This window comes from Ornithodoros turicata, chromosome 7 (genome assembly GCF_037126465.1).
Source record: "Ornithodoros turicata isolate Travis chromosome 7, ASM3712646v1, whole genome shotgun sequence".
Lineage (NCBI taxonomy): Eukaryota > Metazoa > Arthropoda > Arachnida > Ixodida > Argasidae > Ornithodoros > Ornithodoros turicata.
In genome coordinates this window covers 25,436,184-25,460,022 of record NC_088207.1, presented here as the reverse complement: position 1 = coordinate 25,460,022, position 23,839 = coordinate 25,436,184, and the positions used below count along the sequence as shown (strand labels likewise).

General features: G+C 45.0%; 1 protein-coding gene across 1 annotated transcript; it reads left to right on the top strand.

The window, feature by feature from the left end:
- Positions 1-254: 254 nt before the first annotated feature.
- On the top strand, positions 255-18,465 carry LOC135400681 (condensin-2 complex subunit D3-like). Its single transcript, XM_064632519.1, has 10 exons — positions 255-1,654; positions 1,927-2,263; positions 2,809-2,970; positions 5,054-5,232; positions 7,643-7,740; positions 9,393-9,539; positions 10,156-10,310; positions 11,636-11,822; positions 12,561-13,702; positions 16,664-18,465. Exons 1-10 carry the CDS (start codon positions 336-338, stop codon positions 17,159-17,161), a joined length of 4,224 nt encoding a protein of 1,407 aa, XP_064488589.1. The 5' UTR covers positions 255-335; the 3' UTR covers positions 17,162-18,465.
- The last annotated feature ends 5,374 nt before the right edge of the window (positions 18,466-23,839 follow it).

Below are 23,839 nucleotides of genomic sequence, written 5' to 3'. Positions count from 1 at the left end.
CTCCTCCCACTCATGCAACGAAGGCACATCGGGTGGCCACTGGTTGGGAAAGGAGCTAATGACGCTAATCGTCCAAAGGAGCAAGCGATGGGCTGTTGCTGAAAGCTGCAGAACAACTATAGAATGTAAAACACACACACACGCTCAGGAGAATTTCAACTTCGCGCCATGCCTCAGTTACTCCCGTCCATATCTATTTACAAGACCTCTAGCCAAGCGCCAAGCCAAGCCAAGCTAGCTAAGCCATAAAAAAAATGGCGGTGCACGGTTTGTTTTGGTTCGGGGAATGAACAACGCGTATCCTTTCAAAGGAGAGCACAGTTCTTAACTTGATTATGGCCGACTTTGACGGCTTAGTAAGCAATACTGTGGCTGTTTTCACGGAACTTCCTTTCGATCTCCTGGAAGAAGAATGGATCGAGCTTGCGTGGAATAGCAAGTACACAGACGTTCTGCCGCCCGATATCAACTTTGATCATTTGGACGATGGAAACTGTGCTATTATCGATCAAGCATTAGCCGCATGCGAAGTCTGTCAAGAGTGGTTCCGTCTGTACTCTCTGGATGATGACGGTGATGACAGCGACAGGCTATGGAAAACTCTAATGGATAATGGGGTGCACTGTAAAACTCTGTTGGGACTGTTGTACGGTGTTATCTCACAGGGCACCTCAGTGTCGTCAAATTTGACACGCAAAAACATCGCGCTTCGATTTGCCAAACTGTACTTCAACCTGCTACTTGTGCCTGGAAGTACAGCCTACAGAATATTCCAAGAAAGCTTGTTCCAGCTTGCTCTGCAATGTTTTCGACAACCCTCTAAACGAAGTACACCGCTGTTGGGGAACGACACGGGGAGCCGGGGATCATCTCAGGCGACGAAAAAACAAAGCGGCCGCAGAAAGCAGTCAACTCAGCAAGAAGATGCGGACTTTCTGGAGCCGTCTGGGAGCCCAGACGTGGAGGAACTGTCGGAGCAAGCACTGTCTGAGCACATGACGTTCATGACGGACTCACTGCGGGATTTAGTATTGATGTTGCAGTCATTCAGCCTGCAGCCATATATTGAGCTCACTGAGTACGTAGTACAGCAGCTGTGTGAATTAACGCAGGTCGATATTCCGGGCTCACACGTTAGATTTGATATCAGTTTAGACCTACTACAGTCCCGGCATTATCACTATCGCAATCTACCGACGTACGCCTATGCTGCCCTCAAGCTACTTTGTCTTCCACTGCATGGAGACCCGTCCGAGAACTTCCGTTCCATAGCCAAACACTTGATGCCTCATATTTTGATGCATCGAGCTGGGAACGTGAGCACTGTGTCCCGTCAGTTTCTGAATGTTCGTGACCACGCAGTGTCGTTTGTTACTACTATGGTCGACGAAAGCAGTGATGACAACCGGGAAGGCTTTGAAGAGGTGGTTCATGTCCTTATTCACAATGTGGCCTTACAAGCAGTGGACAAGACGGACTTTCGAGTGAAAACCAGTCAAGCCATCGCAACACTGATGAGGAAATTGAGTGAAGCGAGGCATAAGGCACTCGTAGAGTGGTTTGAGAGGTTAATGCTTTCCCCACACTCAAGCAAAAGGGTGTTCGCTCTGGAAATGATTTCGGCTCTGATTTGGAACGAGAGAGTCGTAGATAGGTAAGGGTTGTTCATAAAGCAATTGTGCAGGCTTTTGATTGAATAACACTGGTAGTAATCTAATATATATGTATGGTGTCCATGGTATGGATAGAACTTTGAGAAATAAAGAAGTGTTTTTTTTCCCCTTCAGTTACACTGAATAATGATATTGTAATGTATGTATTATGGCCTGCTGTCTTAGCACTTTGAAAAATTTGCAACATCTCGGTACAAAAATGGTGTCGGAATTCAGTCATCAGCACGACTCTCGCTATTTGCTTTATTTCCAGTCGAGAAAGTCTACTCTTGGGAGTTATGCGAAGATGTAATGACAAGGCTTCCACCGTCAAGACAAAAGCCCTGGGAGTCCTGGCTGCGGTCAGCAATGAGTCGCCCGTGCAGTGGTTGCCACTTCTACAGGGGGCGAGAGAGGAAAACGGTCCTGCGGAGGACGGTGAGACAGACAGCGGCTGCGTGGCCGTTGAAGACGACAGATCTGTACAGATGATGCAGATGCTAATGCATCGCGTAGACGACAGCAAAGTCCACGTGCGGCGTACAGCACTTGTGGTGCTCGAGAACGTGCTGTGTGCTGGTGGAGAGTTCCTCAAGGAAGAGTATGTTAAAGTAAGCACAACACCTGTGGGCTTGTTAAAGTCTGTAAAAGTATATAATATAAAGTATATGTATATACTTTATATATATATATGTATGTATATATATGTACTAGACTTACTTCCTACCCTAGAAATTGTGAGGAAGAAAGAAAATTTTTTAGCACGAACAAAGGGCTGCCTTGTCTCGATACGAACTTCGATATAAAAAAAATGCTATAAAAACGAGGGCAGCGTAAACAACGTGCAAGAAGGGCAAGTAAACAAGGAGAGAAAAAAAAAACCTGTCTCCCACTGTAGTGAGACCTATAGCTTTTTCTACCAATGATCAGTTTTTAAGACAGATAAATATTTCACGTTCTTCAACACTTTGAAGCTTCTATTGTGTTCCAGCGTTTGTGTTTTCCAGTCTCTAAACAGTTGCTTTCGGTCACATTTTTAGTTTCATATTTGGAAAAATGAGCTGAACAAAAAGAGCATCCTATAACGTGGAGTGCATGCAGGTGAACCCTTATTTGTGTGAATCAGTAGAATTATTCCTCCTCCGTGTTGGTTTAGGCACTTCAGGAAAAGTGTGTGGACCCAGCAGTGCTGGTGCGCAAGCAGGCCTTGCAGTGCCTGACCCGATGCTTGCAAGCCCACTCTCACTGCACCTGGTTGCAGCACCTCTGGCTTGGAGGTGCTCTGCCGTCAGTCTTTGATGCAGAGACATCTGTACAGGTAATGCATGATTCCTACTGATTAGCGTGTAGAAATAGTGGAGAGTCACTACAAGGCGTGAAATGTGACAGAGAGTGAGAATATAAACAAACAAACAAATGAAGATGGCTCAGCATGTGTTAATAAAAGATGACAGGAAGAAATAGACTTAGAGTGCACTACTAGAAATTAGTCATTTAATTCTTCTTTCTGCTCTACTATAATATCTCGTGCATTAGTTGGGACACTCTGTTGAAAAAAAGTCTTCCCATGCCAAGCTGCAGATAATCTGTTAAAGTGGTCTTTCCCTGGAATTTCAGCCTGACATGGCAGAGCATAGACAGGCCTGTTACTGCTGTGACTCATGTGTCTTGGATGATAACTAGAGCCTGAAGTTTTAGGGTTTGACCCGATTCTTCCTCGAATTTGCACCCCGAATTGAAGGTTGCCACTTTAGGGTGAAACCCGATTTTTACCAGGCAAATTGCCCTCACTGGGATGTCTGTAGGAATGCACCAACTAACCTGTTTGGCAGAAAAATGGAGTTACATCACCGTTTGTACCAAACCGCTACAGTTAGTTTGAATAACTGAGCCCGATTTCTCCCCGATTTTAGCGTGATGGAACCCGAATTCCCATGAATTTAGTGCACATGTTTATTTACCAGATTTTTACCCCCCGAATTTAGAAAAAAATATTACCCGAAAACTTCAGGCTCTAATGATAACTGACCTTTCATCCCCCCACTGAGATACAACAAGGTCCGCTGGAATGACGTGACCTTATGCAATGCATCCCATCTTTTGGTTCAGGAACAGGGAAGAAAACAGTGTCCTAAAATAACAAAAAAACTCCCAACATGGGCTTCCCAAGTGGAGATAACTGAACTGGTGTTCCAAATCTAACATGCTTTCAGAAAAGCGATTTGGGAACAATTTTTTACCCTAGCACATACGAGTATACAGTTGTTCGAAAGCGGCGCAATATCAATCCTGATGCGAATATACTGTATGTCTAATGACGCGTGAATGCATGCCAAAAGTGAATTACCTTCTGGTTTTTATCCGCACCTCCTTTTTTTTAAAGCCTGACATTCCTCCAGCATACTACACTCTTGTTATCTGAAGGTGCAGTTTACCAGTCAGACATGTTACCACAAGTTCAAAATGAGCTACCCTGCGGCTTTACATGTGGGATGTGTGCCACTACGTGTAGATTTATGGCAGTTATGGCAGTATGAAGCTGTTTGCTTTATTCCGTGAAAGACCCTGTAGTTATTGTTTTCAGAGTTTGAGGTAACTCGTTACTGTAACTAAGTTCCTTTTTTTGGTAACTTGTAACTTAACTCAGTGCTTTTGTGCCGTGGTAACTTTCAGAGGAACTCGTTTCTTTTTCAGGTAACTTTGCCAAAGTAACTTCAGCTAAGTTCCAAGTTACTTTTAATTCACTTTTCACTCACGTCCACGTATTTTCTTGCTTTCTCTCCGGTTCTTTCATGGCATTTTATACCATAAAACGTGAAATTCAACCAATGACAGTATTGTGTTCAGGAAGTAAGAAACTCGCCGTTGAAATGAAGCTGAAACATTCTGCGCCCACAGGGAGTAAGATGCAAAAGCGTTCGTATTGTTGTACATACAGGAAAACAATCTAAGCGTGTTGCACTCCTCCGCAGGCAACAAGGTCTTAACTCAACTGCTCACGTGTGCTGCACCTGTGTAGTGCTGTTTTGTGTCGGAAGTAACTTGGAAGTAACTTATTCTTTTTTTTAAGTAACTCCGTAACTGCGAGTTACATTTCATGCAGAAGAACTTCGTTATTAACTTAGTTACATTTTTCACACGGTAACTTAACTCGTTACAAGTTCTTTTTGACGGGTAACTTCTCGATCTATGATTTTTTTATATATCTAACTTTTAGTGGTGTTTGCATAATTGCAAATTGCATCATCGATGAGGCTCATCGATCGATGGTCAGAGCTATAATGGATTGATAGGGTCATCACTTCCTTTACGCCAGTGTACCTACATAGAGCCGTGGACCCTGTCGTCTGTTCTGTTTTGCTAATTTTATGTAATATGTGGAGCACATCCCTCTCCTGCAGGAGAAAGCAGTTGAAGTGGTCGAGTGTGCTCTCCTCGCACCACTCTGTGCTGCGGAAGGCAATGGCTCCAGCAAGCTGTCATGGAGCCTGCTTGAACACCTAGCTGGGGAGCAATTTCTGGGCTACCACAAGTACCTGCAGAAGGCTATCGCCATCCTTGCCAGGATTGGAAAGCTCAGGTTTGCCTTCCACTGTGGCGTTCTGCGGAGCTACTAATCGTTAAACTAGGAATGTCTGTTTGGTTTTTCAGTGTGAAGTGTCCTGCGCTGGTATTTGTTTTTGTGAATGCTTGTTTTTAGCGGTCTACCAGTACCTGTTGAGATCTCGAGAGTCCGTGCTGCACTAGCATTTATGTATTTGCACAATATCTCATTTGCCAAAGTGTTTGTGGTGGGGTAGGGGCCTGTCCAGGGGTGTGGGGGGATGTGGACCACTGTATAGTTTTGATGATTACGGAACTTTGAAAGTTTCCCTGAAATTCAAGTTTGACTATGCGAGGCAGCAATCTTTCATTCTTTCATTTTCGTATTCAAAGCTTAGTAACTTACCCTTGATGGCAGCACAGCTCATTTCATTTCCGTTTTGCCCACGTGTAAACACTTTAGTTAGGTAAATTTAGTTGAGGCTGCTTCGTTAAGTGAGGTGAGGGCTGAGGGGTGATAGTCAGGGTAGATCAAGTTATGTTGGGTGGGGATAATCAGAGTCTTGCTAGGTTACATTGCACTGTGCCAAGTTACGCCTAGTTGGCAGTCGACCCAGTGCTCTATATGTGGAGTGCGCTGATAGTTTATTGATATGCCCTACAGTGCTGGACAAAAGTTTACGGAACATGCCCTGGCACATTCCTTCCTCGGAGTGACGCAGCAGATAGGACCATACAGACTTACAGACACGTGCCTAGATAACCCAGTCACCTGTTTGCAAGTCCGTACGGCCGCATTCGTAAGGCCCCGGGTTTTGCGCGATTCCACGAAATATCGCGGAATCCTTCGTTTGGCACGGAATTTCACGGAATCCTTTACTTTTAGGGGTTTGCGGATATTCGAGCTCTCGAATTCGAATCAACTATCAGTAATTATCAAGTATTTTATTCGCTAATCGAATACCCAATTTTCGGATTTCCGAATATCCGACTGTTCGCAGAATTCGAACGACACCTCCCGAAAGTGGGCTTCACCTGAAGCTTCCCTGCATGAGGTGAAGCCTGCTTTACGAAACTGCCCATGCTGCAGGACCAACACGGACAGATTGTAGTTTGGCTTAAGATAACGTTAGGCCAACTTCATTGTGCATACTTCGCCTGAGGAATAGGCGGCGTCTCTCCCGTGTGGAGTTTAGCGGTGGCAGTGGGAGATTTTGATTTGATGTCTGGGAGTTTGCCTTTAAAGACTTTTAAATAATGCCTACTGCCCAGAAACAAAAAGGGCATCCTATAACTTTCTCAGGGCATGTATTGTAAGCTCCTTCCTATAATCTTCCTATAAACTCTGTAGATGCTGAAAGATCTTTCAGCAGGTATAAAATGATTGCAGGTGACAGACCTTTGTCTTTGTCAGAGGAAAAATCAAGATATGTATGTAATGCTGAGTCACAACAGTGCTTCCAATCTGTAATTTTATAAAATAGTTTTGTGCCCGCATTATTCAAGAAAATAAAGTGTTTCCTATTTCAAGCAGCCGTTGACTGCTTGACGTGGAAAATCGCGGAATTTACAAGTCGGTGCTGCAGCAGAAAACCAGGGGCCCTACCCATTCACTGCTAGTGCGTCACTCTGAGAAAGGAATGTGCTGGAGCATGTTCAGTAAACTTTTGTCCAGCACTGTACAAATGTTGTGCCAATGTTGTGCCAATGTGTGAGCCGACATCCTTCTTATGGTCACAGTAATGAGCATGCATTTTCTTGAGGTGCATGATAACGAACCTGAAGTTTTCGGGAAATATTTTTTTCTAAATTCGGGGTGTAAAAATCGTGTAAATAAACATGAGCTCTGAATTCACGCAAATTCGGGAGAAAAAACTTCCAGTACGCTAAATTTGGGGAGAAATCGGGCTCAGTTACTCAAACTAACTGTACTGATTTGGTACAAACGGTGATGTAACGGCATTTGCTGCCGAAAGAGGTTAGTGTGCATTCCTACGGACGTCTCAGTGAGGGTAATTTGCCGGAAAAAAATCGGGTTGCACCCTAAAGAGGCAACCTTCAATTCGGGGTGCAAATTTGGGAAATAATCGAGTTAAACCCTAAAACTTGAGACTCTAATGATAACCCTCTGCCATGTATTTGTTACAGTCATCGTGCATGCCTACAGTTGTGTCTAATGTTTGTGAGTTTTTGCGCTTTATATGCTCCAGAAGCACAGAGTGATGGGAACGCAGTGGGAACCAATTTTAATCTATCTGTACCCACACATTAATACGAACTGACCCAGGAATGTATCTGCAACCAGAAGTAAGAAAAGCATCGCTGAGAGAAATGTACCAAGATTATGTTTGTAACATTGTGCACTAATACGACAAGCTGTACTAATGGAGCTTGTCCTGTTTTCCATACTGTTGCAGTGGAATAAATGATGCTAAACTTGCTTTCAGGCATGGTATGCTAAAACGACTGAAGCCTTACATATCCGGACCAAATGATTCTTCAGCATGGCTTCTTCTGTCTAAGCTTTCCCTCTTCTGTGATTTAGGTAACTGTTCAAACTGTTGTCAGTGGTGCCCCAGATCTCAGTTCTGAATCCCCAGTTGGTCACTCTGCTACGGTTTGCATTAGTTGCTAGAGACTGTTGACACCTTCCTTGGCATCACTAAATTACACATTGGCAGTTTATGTCCACATTCTCTATAGCCCATAGATTAGGGCTGCGTGAATATTCAGATTTTTTAACATACCGAATCAAATAATGGTAAATTTGATTCGAAATCCAGGTTGAATATGGAATTCTTTGTTCGAATTTCAAATTGAAACAATCTCTCTTCCAAAGTGAATACATTCACATAGTTCCAAAGTTGCACTTGTAAGCCCCAAAATGCCAGAAAAGTAGGTATAAACCAAAATGAGTGCTGCTTCATTAGGGCATACTTATGCACATTACCTGTGAAACCTACCTACCATTACTTGTGAAACGTTTGACAGCCTGTTTACGGCCCCTTTAGTCAGGTACATTTTGCACAGCCCTACTGCCGATACAGATTTGGGCAACTCATTCACACTGATGGATGTGAATAATTATGCTTTTTGGTGTTTTTGACATCGGTAACATTGGTGCTCGAGGATCAGATTCTTGCAAAAAACCTAGCAAGCCCTATGAACGGAATCGCCTCAAGACAAGAGCCGCTGATATTTCAAACAGCGACTGTTCTTTTTCTGGGACTTCTGGTTCTTCTTCTGTTCCCAGAAGAACAGGCTGTGTTCGAAATATCGGCAGCTCTCATCCTGAGGCAATTCTCCTTCATACTTGCTTACCCGTTCGCTGGATTTCTACCTGCCTACTTTCCCTAGCAAGCCATAGTAAGATGTGTTGTGCCATTGCAAAGTTGGAAAATACGAAGTGGCTTTGCTGGTGGATATCTGTGACGTAGAAGGTGCAACAGGATGAGTGCACCTTATGTTGTATAACCGTATGTTCACATGAGCAATATCTTCATGGAATATTCTGGTGGAAGAAAAAAAAACAAAAATGGTTCACAGGGCAGAAGTTCCCCTGCGCCTTGCGTTGAGCATTTTCACAGTGCCGAAATATGGGGAGTGACATACTGAGCACGGTGTACGTAGCAGAAGACACTATCTGCTCTGTCGTCTGCTACGGAATATCTTGTGGCTGAGCCACAGGATGTTCCGCACGGTTAGAAGAGGATGAAGAGACATGACATGAGAGCTCGCGCTCATGTGGCAGCAGAAACCTATGACGCTTTGCACATCTTCCGCTGGAGTATTCTGGGGAACGTTGCTCTTGAAAATACCCAGTACTAAGACCTTTTCTGTTACTCTTTTGTTACCCTCCTTCCCCAACTTGACCTTGTTGGGGAAATAAGAAACAGTCTGTAGAGGCCATGGTTAAAATGTCTTCTGCAGCAGCTTCTTGCACACCATGGTGTCTTAGCAAAGATAGGAATAGTGGAATAGGAATAGGAATGGTGTCTTAGTATTAATGACTTTATATCAACAAAAATTGTGAAGTTTTGTAAAGCTTTTCAGTCCTCATGAGTCATGACATCCATAACAGGCAGCCTTTCATGAGCTCTTCGTGTTTGTTTTAAGCAACATGTATGGTCCCGAGCTGCACGTACCATTACAAAACTGGCCTAAGGTATAATTCCTGCCTATTTATCAATTTCGTAGGGGAAGCTGAATTCGCCTTGAAGTACTGGAAGCAGGTATGCACGGGAACTCAGCATCCAAACTCTAGTGAGACGCTGCATTGTGTCCTCCTGGTAATACGGAAGACTGCCCATCATTTATCTCAAGTCCAACTCAAAGAACTTATTGGTAAGATGCTGAGAGTTCAAAGAAATACTGTATTTGTCTTATTAATGCATACTTTGAGTACATGCTTATTCACTTCATATTTGCCTCTGGTGCATACCTATTCACGTTGTATTTACTTTGGGTGCATATCCTTTTGCTTCGTATTTACTTGAGGTATACGCCTATTTGCTTTGTACTGCTTGCTTTGGGTGCATATCTGTTTGCTTCGTATTTAATTGACACATATTCCTGTTCGCTTCGTATTTGCTTGAGGTATACATCTGTTTGCTTTGTATTTACTTTGGGTATATGCCTATTCACTTTGTATTTGCTTTGGGTGCAGTGGGGTGGCTGCAGGAGAGGTAACATGCTTACACGAATCAATAGGAGTGGTCGACGCTCTTGCTCCTCTTATGTCGGGGCTCAATGTGCAAGTGTGCTCTCTAAAGTAGCAAACTCCTATTAGCACTGCTGCTGCTGTGTCTTCAGTTGTTCGGAGACTAACAAGATCACACAAGATAACTGAAAACAAGAGAAATAGTTTAACTGTTCTCATATGACAATTGGAATATAGTTGTAAATGTGTTCTACTCATTCAGCTGCATCAGGTTGATGCATGTGGTATGTGACATTGCAGTGGACTTTGAGAGACAATTGAGAGGAGGAAGCCTATGTGTGGAGACTGTTCCAAAGGCTGTAGATTGCTTGTGTGCCTTCATGTGGCTCCTTCACAAAAATGAAGAGGAGGAGGGGCAGAAAGCTATCACCAACTGGGGAAAGGCTACGCTGCATGTGAGTGCATGTGTTGCTCCTATTCACTCGTTGGCAGAGGACATGCTTATAATGCTATTAGGTCTAGCGGAAGTATCTCAGACCATGGTTGATGCAGTGTGACTCTCGCCACTATCGTTCCCCCCTTGTGATATAAATAGCGATACTCGTTTGCAGCTACTATTTGTTGATATTTCTCACAAACAAGTCATGCAAATCCTAGCTTTGGCACAAGGGCAAGCAGATAAGTGTCCATTGCACTGGAGCAGCCTTGACCCAGGGGCAGATCCTGGCCCTCACTTTGGGGGGACCTTTCTCCAAGTGCATAGTGGGGGAGGGGAAAGGGGGAAACTTAATGGTTAAACTACTGTTTTGGGGGGTAGTCGTCCAACTGCCTGAGCCAGGTCCCCTTGGCAGAGTGATAAGACTGTGTTCTGCAGTACACCGATAGATGAAGAGGTGCGATACATGACCACAAAAGTAAGCTATTATTTTATAGTGCATTTGTACTCTCAGCATCTGTATAACACATTTCAAATGCAATGTTTATTGCACTTCATCATAACATCCATCACTTTATTTTAATCTTTAACCTTTCTAGCTTTTAACAGTTCACTGAAGGTTACCAGCTTTCCTTTTATGTTTCCTGAATGGAAATTCACCTTCTCAGATATGCCTGAACCATCAACGTATCAGTTGCAAGTGTAGCATTGCTTTGTGTGTCCCTCGTGACATTTGTTATGAAGCAGTAATGTGCATATTGAAGGGATACTCAGAGAAAGGAGATCAAAGTAGGACAGAAGGGTCCACTGTGGTACTTCTCTACATTTGTTCTCCCTGCTCATGGGGCTTTCTCCACCTTGCTTCATCATGTTAAATTTGTTGTAAGTGTACAGACACAGAAACACATTAGGGTTTTCCTCCTGAAATTTGTGTTGGCCTACATTCTCAGGGGAACTCAGTCAGTCACCAGCAGGCTCAAATGGCAGTTCTGATTCTCAGGGTTCTTGACTCGTTGATATGGTAACAGATCTCAACCAGATGGTGGTTGCCACGAGCCAATTTTGCAGCGTTTCTACATAATCGAAACTTGCAGCATCACATTGGGGCAGTGATATTGTGCTAGTTGTTCATTAGCATTGTTGACTTTATTAGCATTTTTCAATTGTAGAACTGAGTTGTAGAATTGAAAAATACCTATTGATCACAATCGAACTTGGCTCCTGGTCACAAACTCGCATAGGCAAACATGTTTTACATACAAACATGTATTATGTTTGTATTTACATTAAACTTGCATTTACATTGTAAACATTAATCATGTATTGTTTCTGCTGTATCAATAGCATTGCAGTGACTATTTGTCACCACTGCTGCTGGAGCAGTCTACGAAGCTGGAAGACTGCTCTGAAGATGAATTAATTCATCACCTGGTGCTCTTGGGTGAAGCATCACAAGCAGCCCCAACTGCAGTCACCAATCACATGCAGTTACTGGTCCAAAGCTGCTTGTCTGCGACAGTTGCTGACACTGGTAAGTTTCTTGTGTGCACGAGTTAAGAACCCTGGAGTTCTTAACTTTCTTAGTACTTTCTTTCTTAGATTCTTTCTTTTCTTTTTCGAGATCCAGCAAAACTTTACTTAGAGATGTGTGCAGGTGCAGTTAAATGCCTGGATCTGCACGGATATCCATGCAACTTCCTGGTTCTCGGGTAGAAATATCATGTTTTGAAATCTGTGCAGATAAAATGTGTACAAAACTGCTGGGTTTTACGTTGCGTGCGGACATTCCCATTCTATCTACAAGCAAAGATAGTATAGTGTATAGCGAGTTAGTTCCTAAACCCTTTTTAGACAGGGCACTTATGCAACCGTGAACGTCCCCTAGGCGGAGCCATAGTTGAGAGAACGCAGTGAATCCAAAATGGCATTGAAGTATGTCATCCCTTTCATTGTTGTGCCTATGGCATACTGTGGCAACTGTGAATGGCATAACATTCTGAGAAAGTTTATATGCTGGAAAGTAAAAACGTTTGTACCATGACATTTTCGTGGTGCAGATTTTTTCCTACAAATAAATGGATGTGCAGAACAACATCCACGCAGGTGCGGATACATCTATTTCAACCAGGGCTCATGCGGATGCTGTCGCGGACCTGACATCCATGAATACTGTGTGGATGCCTATTGTGCTAATCTTATCTTCACTCACCTCTAATCATAGTGCCCAACCCTCAATAGCTGGTCACAGACACACCTTATCTCAATGCAGGTGCTGCTGCTGCAGAAGGAAGAGAACATTCTCCTCGTAAAAAGCCCAAGCGTCAGAGGCACACTTTGGTTGTGACAAGTCGAATTCGTGCACACGCCTTTGTTGCGCTCGGTAAAATGTGCCTGCAGAACGAAGAGTTCGCAAAGAAGGTGGTGGCTGCTGTTGCTAAGGAACTGGAGCTCAGTGATGATCTCGTCATACGGAACAACGTCATCGTTATTCTCTCCGACCTCTGCAAACGCTATGCCATCCTCGTCGATCCTTACCTTCCGTACGTCACCGCCTGCCTCAAGGACCACGAGCCAGAGCTGCGCCATCTGACCCTGGAGTCGTTGTTTCAGCTTCTCAAACAGGACTTTATCAAACTGAAAGGGTCACTGTTCTACCGTCTGCTTACGACGCTCGTCGACGATTCGAAGCTTGTCCAGGAACTTGCAACTTACGGTCTGGGATGTCAGGTGCACACACGCCATCCGCACATCTTCTATCAAAAGTTTATTGAGACCATGTACCACTTCAATGACTTCCAGAAGAACCAAACGCTCGCCAGGGATGTGAATGATCCACCAGACCCCTTCTCGATGAGTGGACTGAAGAACTTCGAGAGGCGCAGCATCATTTATAAGTTTATGCTGGAGCATGTGACTGATGAGGAACGCTTCAAGTTAAATCTGAGCATCACGCAGAACATTCTTGCACCCTGTGCCGACAAAGATGACACCCTGATAAGACAGTGCCCGTTCTTGTTGAGGGACGCGCTCGCCGTTCTTTGCTTTGAGGAGATCAAACTGCAGTCCATCGTAGCCCAAGAAGAGGCTGCAGAAGATGACGTGGGCCAAGCGATCCTTCTGGCTGCCAAGAAGAGCATCCTAAGCAGTGTGGTCAAACAAAATGTACTGGAAAACGTGGTTCCAGTGGTCATAGCTTTGAAACGCCGCCTGGAGGATGAGAGGTCGCCTCTTCTGCGTCATCTTCTGTTATTCCTCAGGGATCTCATGAGGGACTACAAGAACGAAGTGAAGGAGATACTCAGCCTGGATAAGACGACCGCAAGTGAGGTGGCCTTTGATTTGAAGAGGCTGGAAGAGGATAATGCCGCGAAAGGAACGACGACGGGCATGGCGGCTGTGCAAGGCGAGGAGGTGAGGCATTTCTTACGTTGCCTCATAAAGTCATGATAGGTCAAACTTCCCTTTTTCAAAAATGCACACACACACACACACAAAAAAAGAAAAGCAATCCTCATCTTACATACTGGTCCCTGACAAAGTAAAACTACTGTCTGATTTCGTTCATCCTCATTGAACTCCCCGAACAACGTTAACCAAAACTCGATCAACCCGTCCCCGCTCGAGCTCGCTTTTCTCTCCCGCGACCTTCCGGGGTAGGTGGATTATGAAAATAAACTTCAGGTGCCAGTTGAATGTTGTTCTCTCCATGTCTAAGTTTCGTATGGTGTTCCTTATAGTGATGGTTGTTACTGTTGTTTTGTTGTTGGCAGCAATAAGTATAAGTGCTTATAAGCTATAAGTATAAGTTCACGCTTCAAAGTGATCGCCGCATCGCTATGATCACTAACTTGCCCGTCACTTCAACTAGCAACTTTGCTAGCCATTCAGTTAATGTCTTATTCAGCCGGAGGAGTTTTCCTGCCGATACATTGTCAGACACAATCCAGTAAAATCTATCGCAATATGCCGTCTCCGGCTCGTCGCAGCATAAGGCGTTGGATATCCACTGGCTGTCGCACAGACAAACAGAGCCAAGTAATGTCCAATACGCGCGGTCAAGTAACGCGCACGCCGATGTTCAAGTGTCTATTTTTCTATGAAAAATATTGCGTACAAAGAAAATCTTTATGTGAATCATCAGGTTAAGTTACTCAATTCCACAATGCGTTCTGAACTAAAATTTTTTTAGATGGCTTTCTGAGCTGCTTCAAGTAAAACATGCTCAGATACACACATTGTGTTTTCAGCTTGCACATGGGGTGATACCTTAGTGCAGATGTACGTACGAAAATTTCCAGTGCACGGTGCATGCATCCAAAACGTTCAGGAAAACTATGCAAATTTACTGTTGCTCTTTAAGGCACTCAGGCTGAGAAAGAGCCTTTTTTAAAAAGTCCATTCATTATGCTAGTAAATGTGGTAATGATAGCCAGGGTATGCACAGGGCCTTGAAACCCTTGAAAACACTTCAACCTGAAAGTCCATATTTCAAAGCCTATTAAGCCATTGAATTTGAAGCCGCCCTTGAGTTTTTTTTTTGTATTTCTTCACGCTCTCATTTAACGAATATCACCACAGCTTGAACTGCCCCTTCCGTCTGCTTCCTAGACTAAGCGTTCCGTGTAAATGTGTTCATCTACCAAACCGAATGTAGACAGATGTTGCTCCTCTGTCTGTCCACACTTACTGGGATCTCCAAGAGCGTCTAGTTCTGCCCGTTACCATTTGTTGTAAACGTCATCTGGCAGCCCTTCGTAGAAACCTGCATGTGTGTCCACCTGAGTCCGCATGTTCACCATGCACTTGCTGTTTGATGCTATCTGACTGTATTGAGAGGTGTGACATTAATGTAAAGTGCGCATACAGTCGAGCCCCTTTATAACGATATTGCCGAGAACGCGAAATGTGATCGGTATATCAGAGTATCGTTAAAACGAGCTTTCGCGAAATTGCCGCTCGGGATCGCGTCAACGAAGTAGATCGGCACAAGTAGAACGCCGCAGAACATGCGCGTTTGCTGTGAACGCAAAAGCATTTTATCTAGCCCTAAATTGACACAGCTTTATGTCGAAAGCTTGTCCAAGGACAACATAACCGCTGATATCACGTGAGGCTCCGCACCTTCTCAGATCGACGACTTCGTCCATTGCTCGTCATCCAGTGCCATAGTCATCATCATTCTCACTATCGGAACTGCATTATCCATCAGAACGCGCCTCCCCACCGGGTAATCTGTCGACGCGTGTTTATGTGGCGTCACGGAACTGTCGGCCAGCACACGTACGTTTTGGAAGCCTCGGTACTTCGCAAGGAGGTTTTGCACCAGTACAAAATTCGTCGAGCACGTGCAACTTCGGCTGGATCCACGCGTCTTTCCTCGTCAAAAAGCGTCTTGGAACCGCAGACGCAGCCGTAGCACGCAGCAAACAAAAAAAGAAAACGATGTGGAGGGGAGCAACCTCCTCTACTTCTCGCGAGCCCCTTCCGCTCTTTCTAAGTCGCGCGTCTTGCAACGCGCGCATCTAATCCCCGGCAATCATGCGCGATAAACGTACTACGTTCTCACTTTAACGCTCGCGGAGGCTAATGCTCTTGCAAATGCCACTGTAATTTGTTTTCAAGGAAAAGGTGCAATCTTGCTTTTCAATTCGCACGCGTTTTACCGCCCGCCGGGAGAATTCTGATCGCTATACGTGAGCAAGCGCTTTCCCGGCGATCGTTATATCGATGTCTTATTTAAAAGTACTTCAATGGGTGAGCTGACGGGAACTAGCAATTTGATCGTAATATCGGAGTTGTCGTTATATCGAAGATCGTAATAAACGGGCTCAACAAAGTTAAAGTATGCATTGAAGGAAGTTAAAAACCAGCATTAAAAAAACTGCACTAACTAAAACTATTTTTGCTAAGGTGACCCAAAAACGACCACGGAGGTCTTACAAAACAACCACATAAGATGGATATGAAGAGTTGTAACAGTTAGTGCACAATTATTGCAATTATTTATAGAACAATGTTCCCTGCATTGCTGTAGTAGTAGAGTACACATACCACAGCCTTGCGACAAGAGATATTACTCTCAAGGCATGCATACGTCCTTAAAAATCCTTAAATTTTCCATACTATCGTATGGACCCTGGATAACAGATCATCAGAGTCTAATCGTTTCATTAGTGCAGCCAAGATGGCCCTCAGCTTATATTATGGGTGAACTGGATGGACTTATTATGGATGAACCTATTGTTGCATTCAAGTTCTTAAGTGTCGAGGCCTGAGAATCTTAATCTTTGTAAAGGATGTTGTCATTCACATAAGGTCCTCACTTAAGTGCCTTTTTGACTACGATGCCTGTCTTGCCCTTCTTGTCTACAGGGATCTGCAGAAGGTGCAACTCATGCAGCAGCGGTGTCCACATTACAGCAATATGTTCACAACAAAAGACAAGTTACATCACAAAGTGCAGTGGACGGCAGTGTGACTGGCATTTCTGGAGAAGAATTAGGCCCGCACTCTGCGGCAGAAGACTCTCACTCGACATGTGATACGCAACCACCGCGGTCAGAACGACCTCGTAGTGAAGGACCTGGAACACAGCCGGACGCTACACACGAGCACAGCGAGCACGCGGGGAGTGATGCAGGTTCGGTGGCTCAAGGTATGCAAGATTGCTCCATCTCTCCAAGGTGTTCAACATCCACAAAGGCAGCCAGCTGTTCACGATCCGCGAGGCACAGTAAACCAAGTGACGATCACAGCACCGTAGTCGTGGCTAAAAAATTCAGGGGGAATAAGGACGGCTCTGGAGAGGGAAAACGGGTTGGTAGAAGAAAAACGAAACGTGCTTCGGCTGATGGAGAACAGACCACCTGAGTCGTTGAGAAATGTTCACAAAAACTTCCTAGTCCAATTAGAGGTCGAATTAAAGAGGTACTAAAGTGCAAACATTTTACCTCACGGAATGAAGGATGCCATTACTGTGATGCCCAGCACAAAAGCAATGGGATTCATTGGTTGCACTATTCTTGGTTTATGAGCAAAAGAAACTGCAATTTATACTTTCCCTCTCTCTTTCCTTCTCAATAGGCGCAACAATGTGGAGAGGCCTTTGATTGGTCTCCCCAAACGATCTCCCGCAATGTTTGGGCAAGTCATTTGGGGAAGCCAATGGGAGCAACGGATGAATCCCGTTCCCTTTGTCTCGGTGTCAACGTAATTGCATCTCTTATTCTGCTACATAAAGTTTTTGCATTTTAGTGCCACCTCTAAAGAAAGGAAGGACATTTCCTACTGACACAGTGACTTGACTGTGCATTTTGAGACTCTGGTTGGTTACTGTTCAAAGCCTGAGCATTTATACTTGCATAAGGCACTGTACCAGTGCTTGATTTGTTGACAGAGCTTAGATTGGATAACCAAAGAAAAAGGTAACGAATCAAAGTAATCATTAATGCAACTGGGGAAACTTATTGAAGCTGTCTTTACTAGGACCAAAGTAGTCATTATTCCTCGGGCCAGTGAGCTCACAAACTGAAATGTACAATAGCGATAGGATGTGCTATATGAGTGTGTCATTCATTTAGTATTCAGATTCCTTTTCTAGTAAGTATGGTGTATGACCAGATTTTCTGGTCAATGGGCAGTGCACTGATCTTTTCTGCTTTCACTACTGCCTGTGATGTGTTAAATCAGTTTGTTTCCTTTCCGTTTAATTACCATGTCTTTTATTTGACATGCAGAAATCATGCGCATTTGTTCTGCTGGCCAGCATATTATGCATCTGTGCTTTGACTTCCAGTGTCAAGTCAGTTGCATACTATTCCTACTTCACTATGCCACAGAAAGATGTAGCGTGTGCATAGTGTGTGCCGTGAGCAGAGAGAACAGTCGTTTCATCTGACACTACGTCATGGTAGTCTGAAATGTTCTAAACAGGTTTAGTCTCACCATTCACGTCTGTAAATAGTGTTGACCGGGAGACCACCATAATGCGTGCACGGGAGTGACACAAATCATGTTTTCTTCATCATTACATCAATGGTCATTTCTTATTTGACGGTAAGAACTTCTAGATACACAAGGAAAGTGTTCCTTGAGAATGCACCACCGGTTGGAATATATGTTCACATGGAGCACTGAAAATTTGTGTTTTATAGAATAAATCATATTAGCATGCACATTTCCTACACTGCCCTGTCAGCAACATGTCACAAGACATTGCACATCACAAGATGCTCATGTTGGAAATGCTGGAATAGCTCTTCACTTTTGTTTGCCTTGAGCACATAGCTGAAGTGTGATGAGAGAGCGGGAATTAGAGTTTTATAGCATTCAACTTTGAAAATGTGATTGTGCAGTTCTTTTATAAGTGTGCCACATCTTTTACTTGGCATGTGATGTGGTGCATCTTTTATGGACAATCCATAGCACCCCTGTACATACTCATCGATATCCAGCCTTTCGTAGAGTACCTACTGAAGGCATACCTTGTACAATGCTGGACGAAAGTTTACGGGACATGGAGCAGCATCATTTGAAGTCGTCGGGTTACTCTCATCCAATTAAGGTCACCACTAAAGCCTCCAGGGGCTTTATCCGATCCACGTCCCCGCTTCCGTCCACCACCAGGTGTCCAGGGAGAGAATGGTGGTGCTCCCGTGTTCTGTACACTTTTGTCCAGCACTATACTGCTGTAGATACAAATGTAAATGTCTCACTTGTGCATATGTCACGTCTTAGCAGTTTATAACACATGCGTGAGCATGTCATTGTACTTGATTCAAGCTGTAACAGCTTCGTTAGCATGAGTGATTACGTGCAATGCAACAGCACTGCAATGCAATGCTCTTGCTGTTGTCTACAGGCAGCGTAAATAAGCTGTAGTAAGCAAGTGTTCAGTAAATCAATAATAACTGTTACTTGTCACAGTCTGTACTGATTGGACGAAAGTCCCGAATTATTATTATTTGGACATATGGGCAATTTGGGCATCAAGCTGGTGATTAGAGCCTGGCACAAGTGCTTGAAATCTGGCAGGGAACACAATAGCATGTTCTAGGACGTAGGTTAATTTTCGCAAAGAAGCGCGCCTGAAACGTGGGTGTAGAGGAAGAAGTGTTCCCGCCTTCGTTTGTTTTGCCTTCTTTGTATATAAGAGAGTTGTTTTGTTTCTTTTGTGATAAGACGGTTGTCCCCAGCATCAAGGTCAAAGCCCGGGAAAGAAAGGTAAAACAAGATGTTGGAACACTTCCTTCTCTCCCCGCATCATCCGTGCGCTCTTTGCGACAGTGAAGCAGGCGGGGCCCAAGCGGAAGTTTTACAAACTTATTCCGACTATTTCTGTTGCGATACTATGCATAGTTTTTGTTGGGTCTGTGGTTATCCGTGGAGGACTTCATAATTGTGTAAAAAAAGTGAGGGTCGCTTGGCAATTTTCAGAGTTCAATTGACAAAATAAATTTACCTCAATTAAAAATTCTCCAAATTCTGCCTAAATGGCGGCAAAACTTTCCAGAAGGTAATTGCCGAAAGTCCCACAATCCTCCGGCGAGTACGTCGTCAGTTAGAATGTTTTAACACTTTAGGTGAAACACCCTGTATATTTTTGTTTCCACCGGAGTGCGTTCCCTGTTCTACCGAATCCTCGCTTGTATTTCCGTCTACTTTAGCGGTATAATTTATTATCGGCATTATAAATCACTGGAGTCCGCACGCAAAAAATTCCGTTTCGGACAGACGCATGCGCGCGCGTCTTTGGGCGACGTGCAGAGCGACCGCCCTGCCGCCATGCGGAAGATAATCGCTATTTACAATCGCAAACTTGCTCCTAGGCTGCGTTCCAATACCTCGCACCCGCGAAGCCGCCTGACTAGGCAGCTGAGTAGACCCCTTTGCTTGTCACCATTGGAACAGGCTTGCCTAGCCGAGGCGCCTGTGGCGCCATCTCGTTGCTCACGCAAGAAATGCGTACGGCGCAAGCGCAGCAGGTACTAGCGTTTCCCGCGTTGTTGTCATTATTATCTCTTGGTTTTAAAAAACATACCACTATGTGCAACTTACATTTAAAGCCAGCAGAAACAGCGGGCATGCTGGTACCGTCAACGCGCGTCTCCATCCCGGCTGTCAGATGGTCAGGCGTATAACTAGACTGCATCGATGCGCACTAAGCGGTAGCCGACTGAATAGCGAACTTGGCGAGGTTTGGAACGAGACTTAACATGGCGGCACTTCCGGTTAGACCGCTAGGCAGTCGACTAACCGGGGTATTGGAACGCAGCCGGAGTCGTACGTAGGCTGCATTTGGCAGATAGGCAAATCCACAAGGAGTGACGCAACTACCGTGTTTTATGAAAAAAGAGTCTGGATGCCTCTCGCCACACATAATGACAAGCTGGAAATTATTTCTCTGGAAATCAGCGGCGTTCGAACACATGACGCCTCCGAACTGCGCACTTTACATTCCTGCAAAATATTTTGGCTTTACGTGACGCCAAAGCTAGAGAAAATTTTTACTTTTGAGAACTGTGACGTCATGTGAGGCTCCGACGGAGCGCCCGGCTCTCATCTGGCCCCTTCGCGTCTTCCGGGGGAGGGGGCTCACTTTGTGCACCCCGTTAGCGGAGCCCCACGTGCCATATCCTCCGACGTTCGAGAAAACACAAAGGAGGCAGAAGACATTCCCATTTTCCCCTCTTTCGGTCACCGTCACGTGACTTCTCCACCACATGACCCTCCCCGGACGCTGGCGTCATTGCTAGGAGACAAGTGCCCTCTCCTGAACATGACATCGTTGCAATTTATGAGCTTATGATTACGTCACCCGCTTCTGGCATCATCGAAACTTGTGGAGGCTCAGCAGATCTTCAAAAATGACAAAAAATGCACAGTGCTCGTAAACAGGATTGAAATTTCGCGTATAGAAGCCTCGGGGCACCTTCTTTTCATGGACTAAATAATATAAACGCTGTCTTCCGAGCCCGGAGAGGCAGTTTAATATGTTGTGGTGCGAACGCCACGCAGATGACCTCGTAGGCAATCGCCTGCGCAGTGCGCCCATTCGTCTGCTCGGCTGACGTCATCATGGTGTTCGCTGCAGATGGAGTGCGAATCTTTGAAACTCGTTTATTTAATATGTAAGCTGTTTTCAGAGAAACTTCCCTGGATACGCCCCAGCTTGGCATGTGTGCTAAAGCAGTGGGAGTGCTGAGGAAAGGGCTACCGGTGAACCACTTTGAATCAGTGAACTTGTTCAATTTAAAAATCTATTAAAATTTATTTGCTTTAATTTATTTGCCCGTAAAATTTATTTCCTTTAAAGGAGCTTGGAAAGCACTTAAATCGCTGAATAAAACAGGAGCAAGTGTCGTCCCGTGTGTTCTTGTCCGTGTTTCTAGCTCCTGTTTTATTCAGTCATGTACCAACAGGTCCGCCCTGCCATTTTGGTGAACTTAAAATCGCTACCATTTTTTAAAACCAAGCCGTTCTCCTGCCTATTAAAATATACCATGTGAAGTAATTCGATCAATAGAGGCACAAATATCGCAGAATTCGATTTTGAAAATCGCGACCGTGCGCAACGGTGGCAATGCCCTGAACGAGCCGACGAGCCGTCCGCGTCATTTTGACATCAAGGAAAGGGGAACCGTTGGTTGGGTTAGAGGAACGTCGTCTGCTATTTTCCACTCGGAACCACGCCGCAACGGTGAAAAAAGCTTCTTTTCGCTTTTTCATTGATTTATCAGATACAGGAAACGAACATTGGTCTACAGACACCGTTCAAGGCATGGTTCAAGGTTAGGCCATGAGATCGTGGAGGCCATCCCCATCCGCCATTTTCACGCGATTGCTGTGCGCATGCGCATCCCGCGTCTTCTGCTCTTCTGGTTGAAAACAATGGAACCATAGCTGAAACCATAGCTAAAAACAGCCGTAGCTACGTTAACGCTGCTATACACCATTTTCCCGTTCCTGGATTGCTTCCGTCAATGAGTGAGGCTACGCTTCTCGGCACCAGAAATGTATGAGAGGACCCAAGAACGATAACGAATAGCTTTAGTGCTGGATGACTGCACTGCACTCATCAAGCGCAAGAATCTTCTTCTTCCTCTTCTTCAACACAGTTGTGCACAGCTTATTGGTCTGGCATGGAATGACACGGACACGGTTTGCTCCAGGGTCATGTTGCATACATCAAACGGACACTTACACTTTGTACAGCTAGGGAGAAGCAGCAGGAATAGGCCTCGAACACAGGAACCGCAGCGCTCCTCACGTGCATTTGTTTTCAGCCAGTAGCAGTATGGCGGGCTAGAAGGACTGGTGTGCCAAACGGGCCATAGTAGCAGACGACATTCGAGAGGGCGCCACATCTCAGGAAAATGGTCCATTGAACTCCCCGACCAAAAAGTCTGTCAACCTGTCGCCCCGCTCGAGCTCGCTTTTCTTTCTAGTGACCTTCCGGAGTAGGTGGATTAGGAAAATAAACTTCAGGTGCCAGTAGAACGCTGTTCTGTCCATGTCTGTGTTTTGTATCCTCATCGTGATGATTGTTACTGCTGTTCTGTTGTTGGCGGCAATAAATATACATAGACACAGGGCAACACTAAGCGCTGCTTATCAGTTCACACTTTAAAATGATTGCCGCATCGCGATGATCACTAATTTGCCCGTCACTTCGACGAGCAACTTTGCTAGCCATTCAGTCAGTTAGGGAAGACACGATAGTACATGTGATGCTCACTACAGAGTGTCTCGTATGATAGTCACTGCCATATTGGCGACACTCACAAGAAATGGAGCTGCAGGCGTCCTTTTTGGGCAGCCACAAAGTTCCAACTCCCGCCCAGTTAGCTAAGAAGAGGAGGGCATTCAGCCAATTAGGGCAGTCATAGGGCAATTAAAGAAGCTCCTAGAAACATAAAAGCCAATGCAAAGAAAGACAAATCCTGGAGGGGCACCGGCAGCGGGGCGGCAAGCTTCTCCTGCGACCCAATATCGGAGAGGTCATTGCAGGTGATGCCACAGCTGAACCTCCGTGTACCGAGTAGGTAAGCAAAATTTGTACAACTATTGCGGATATGATTTGTACTAAAACTGCAAGATTGCGACAATTGCTGAACGGGCGGAAAAGGGCCGCCACGATTGTCCATGCTCCTCCTGACGTCGAGTAGTCCGTAGAGTTCGGAAGACCCTGCAGGGGGCACCAGCTCCGGCTGGTGTTTGGTGAGTGGCGCCACCACGGACCCCAGCCCCCAGTCTTAATCTGTACCGTGCCGAGGGGATGTAAGGCGAAGGGTAGACGTCTTGAACGGTAGCGGTCGGGGCCTTGGTCAAGCTCATGCTGACGGGTTCTCTGAAAACTCTGGGACCTTCCCACGTGTATTGGCATGAAGTGTGGGCGACCTGTGGAATGCCTAGTTACCAAACTGTATATGTTTAATAATTCTTCGAAGTCGGGATCGGGAACGCGAAGTGTCCCCAGACCGAAGTACCTATTAGAAACTTCGGTGCAAAATACATCATTCTTGCAGCTGCAGGAGATGACAAAGAAAA

Excerpts from the sequence above, each read along its gene's own strand:
- LOC135400681 (XM_064632519.1), top strand. The coding sequence starts at position 336 with ATGGCCGACTTTGACGGCTTAGTAAGCAATACTGTGGCTGTTTTCACG. Across the intron at positions 2,264-2,808 it reads TCAAGGAAGAGTATGTTAAA|GCACTTCAGGAAAAGTGTGT; the intron begins GTAAGCACAACA and ends GTGTTGGTTTAG. Across the intron at positions 13,703-16,663 it reads CGGCTGTGCAAGGCGAGGAG|GGATCTGCAGAAGGTGCAAC; the intron begins GTGAGGCATTTC and ends TCTTGTCTACAG.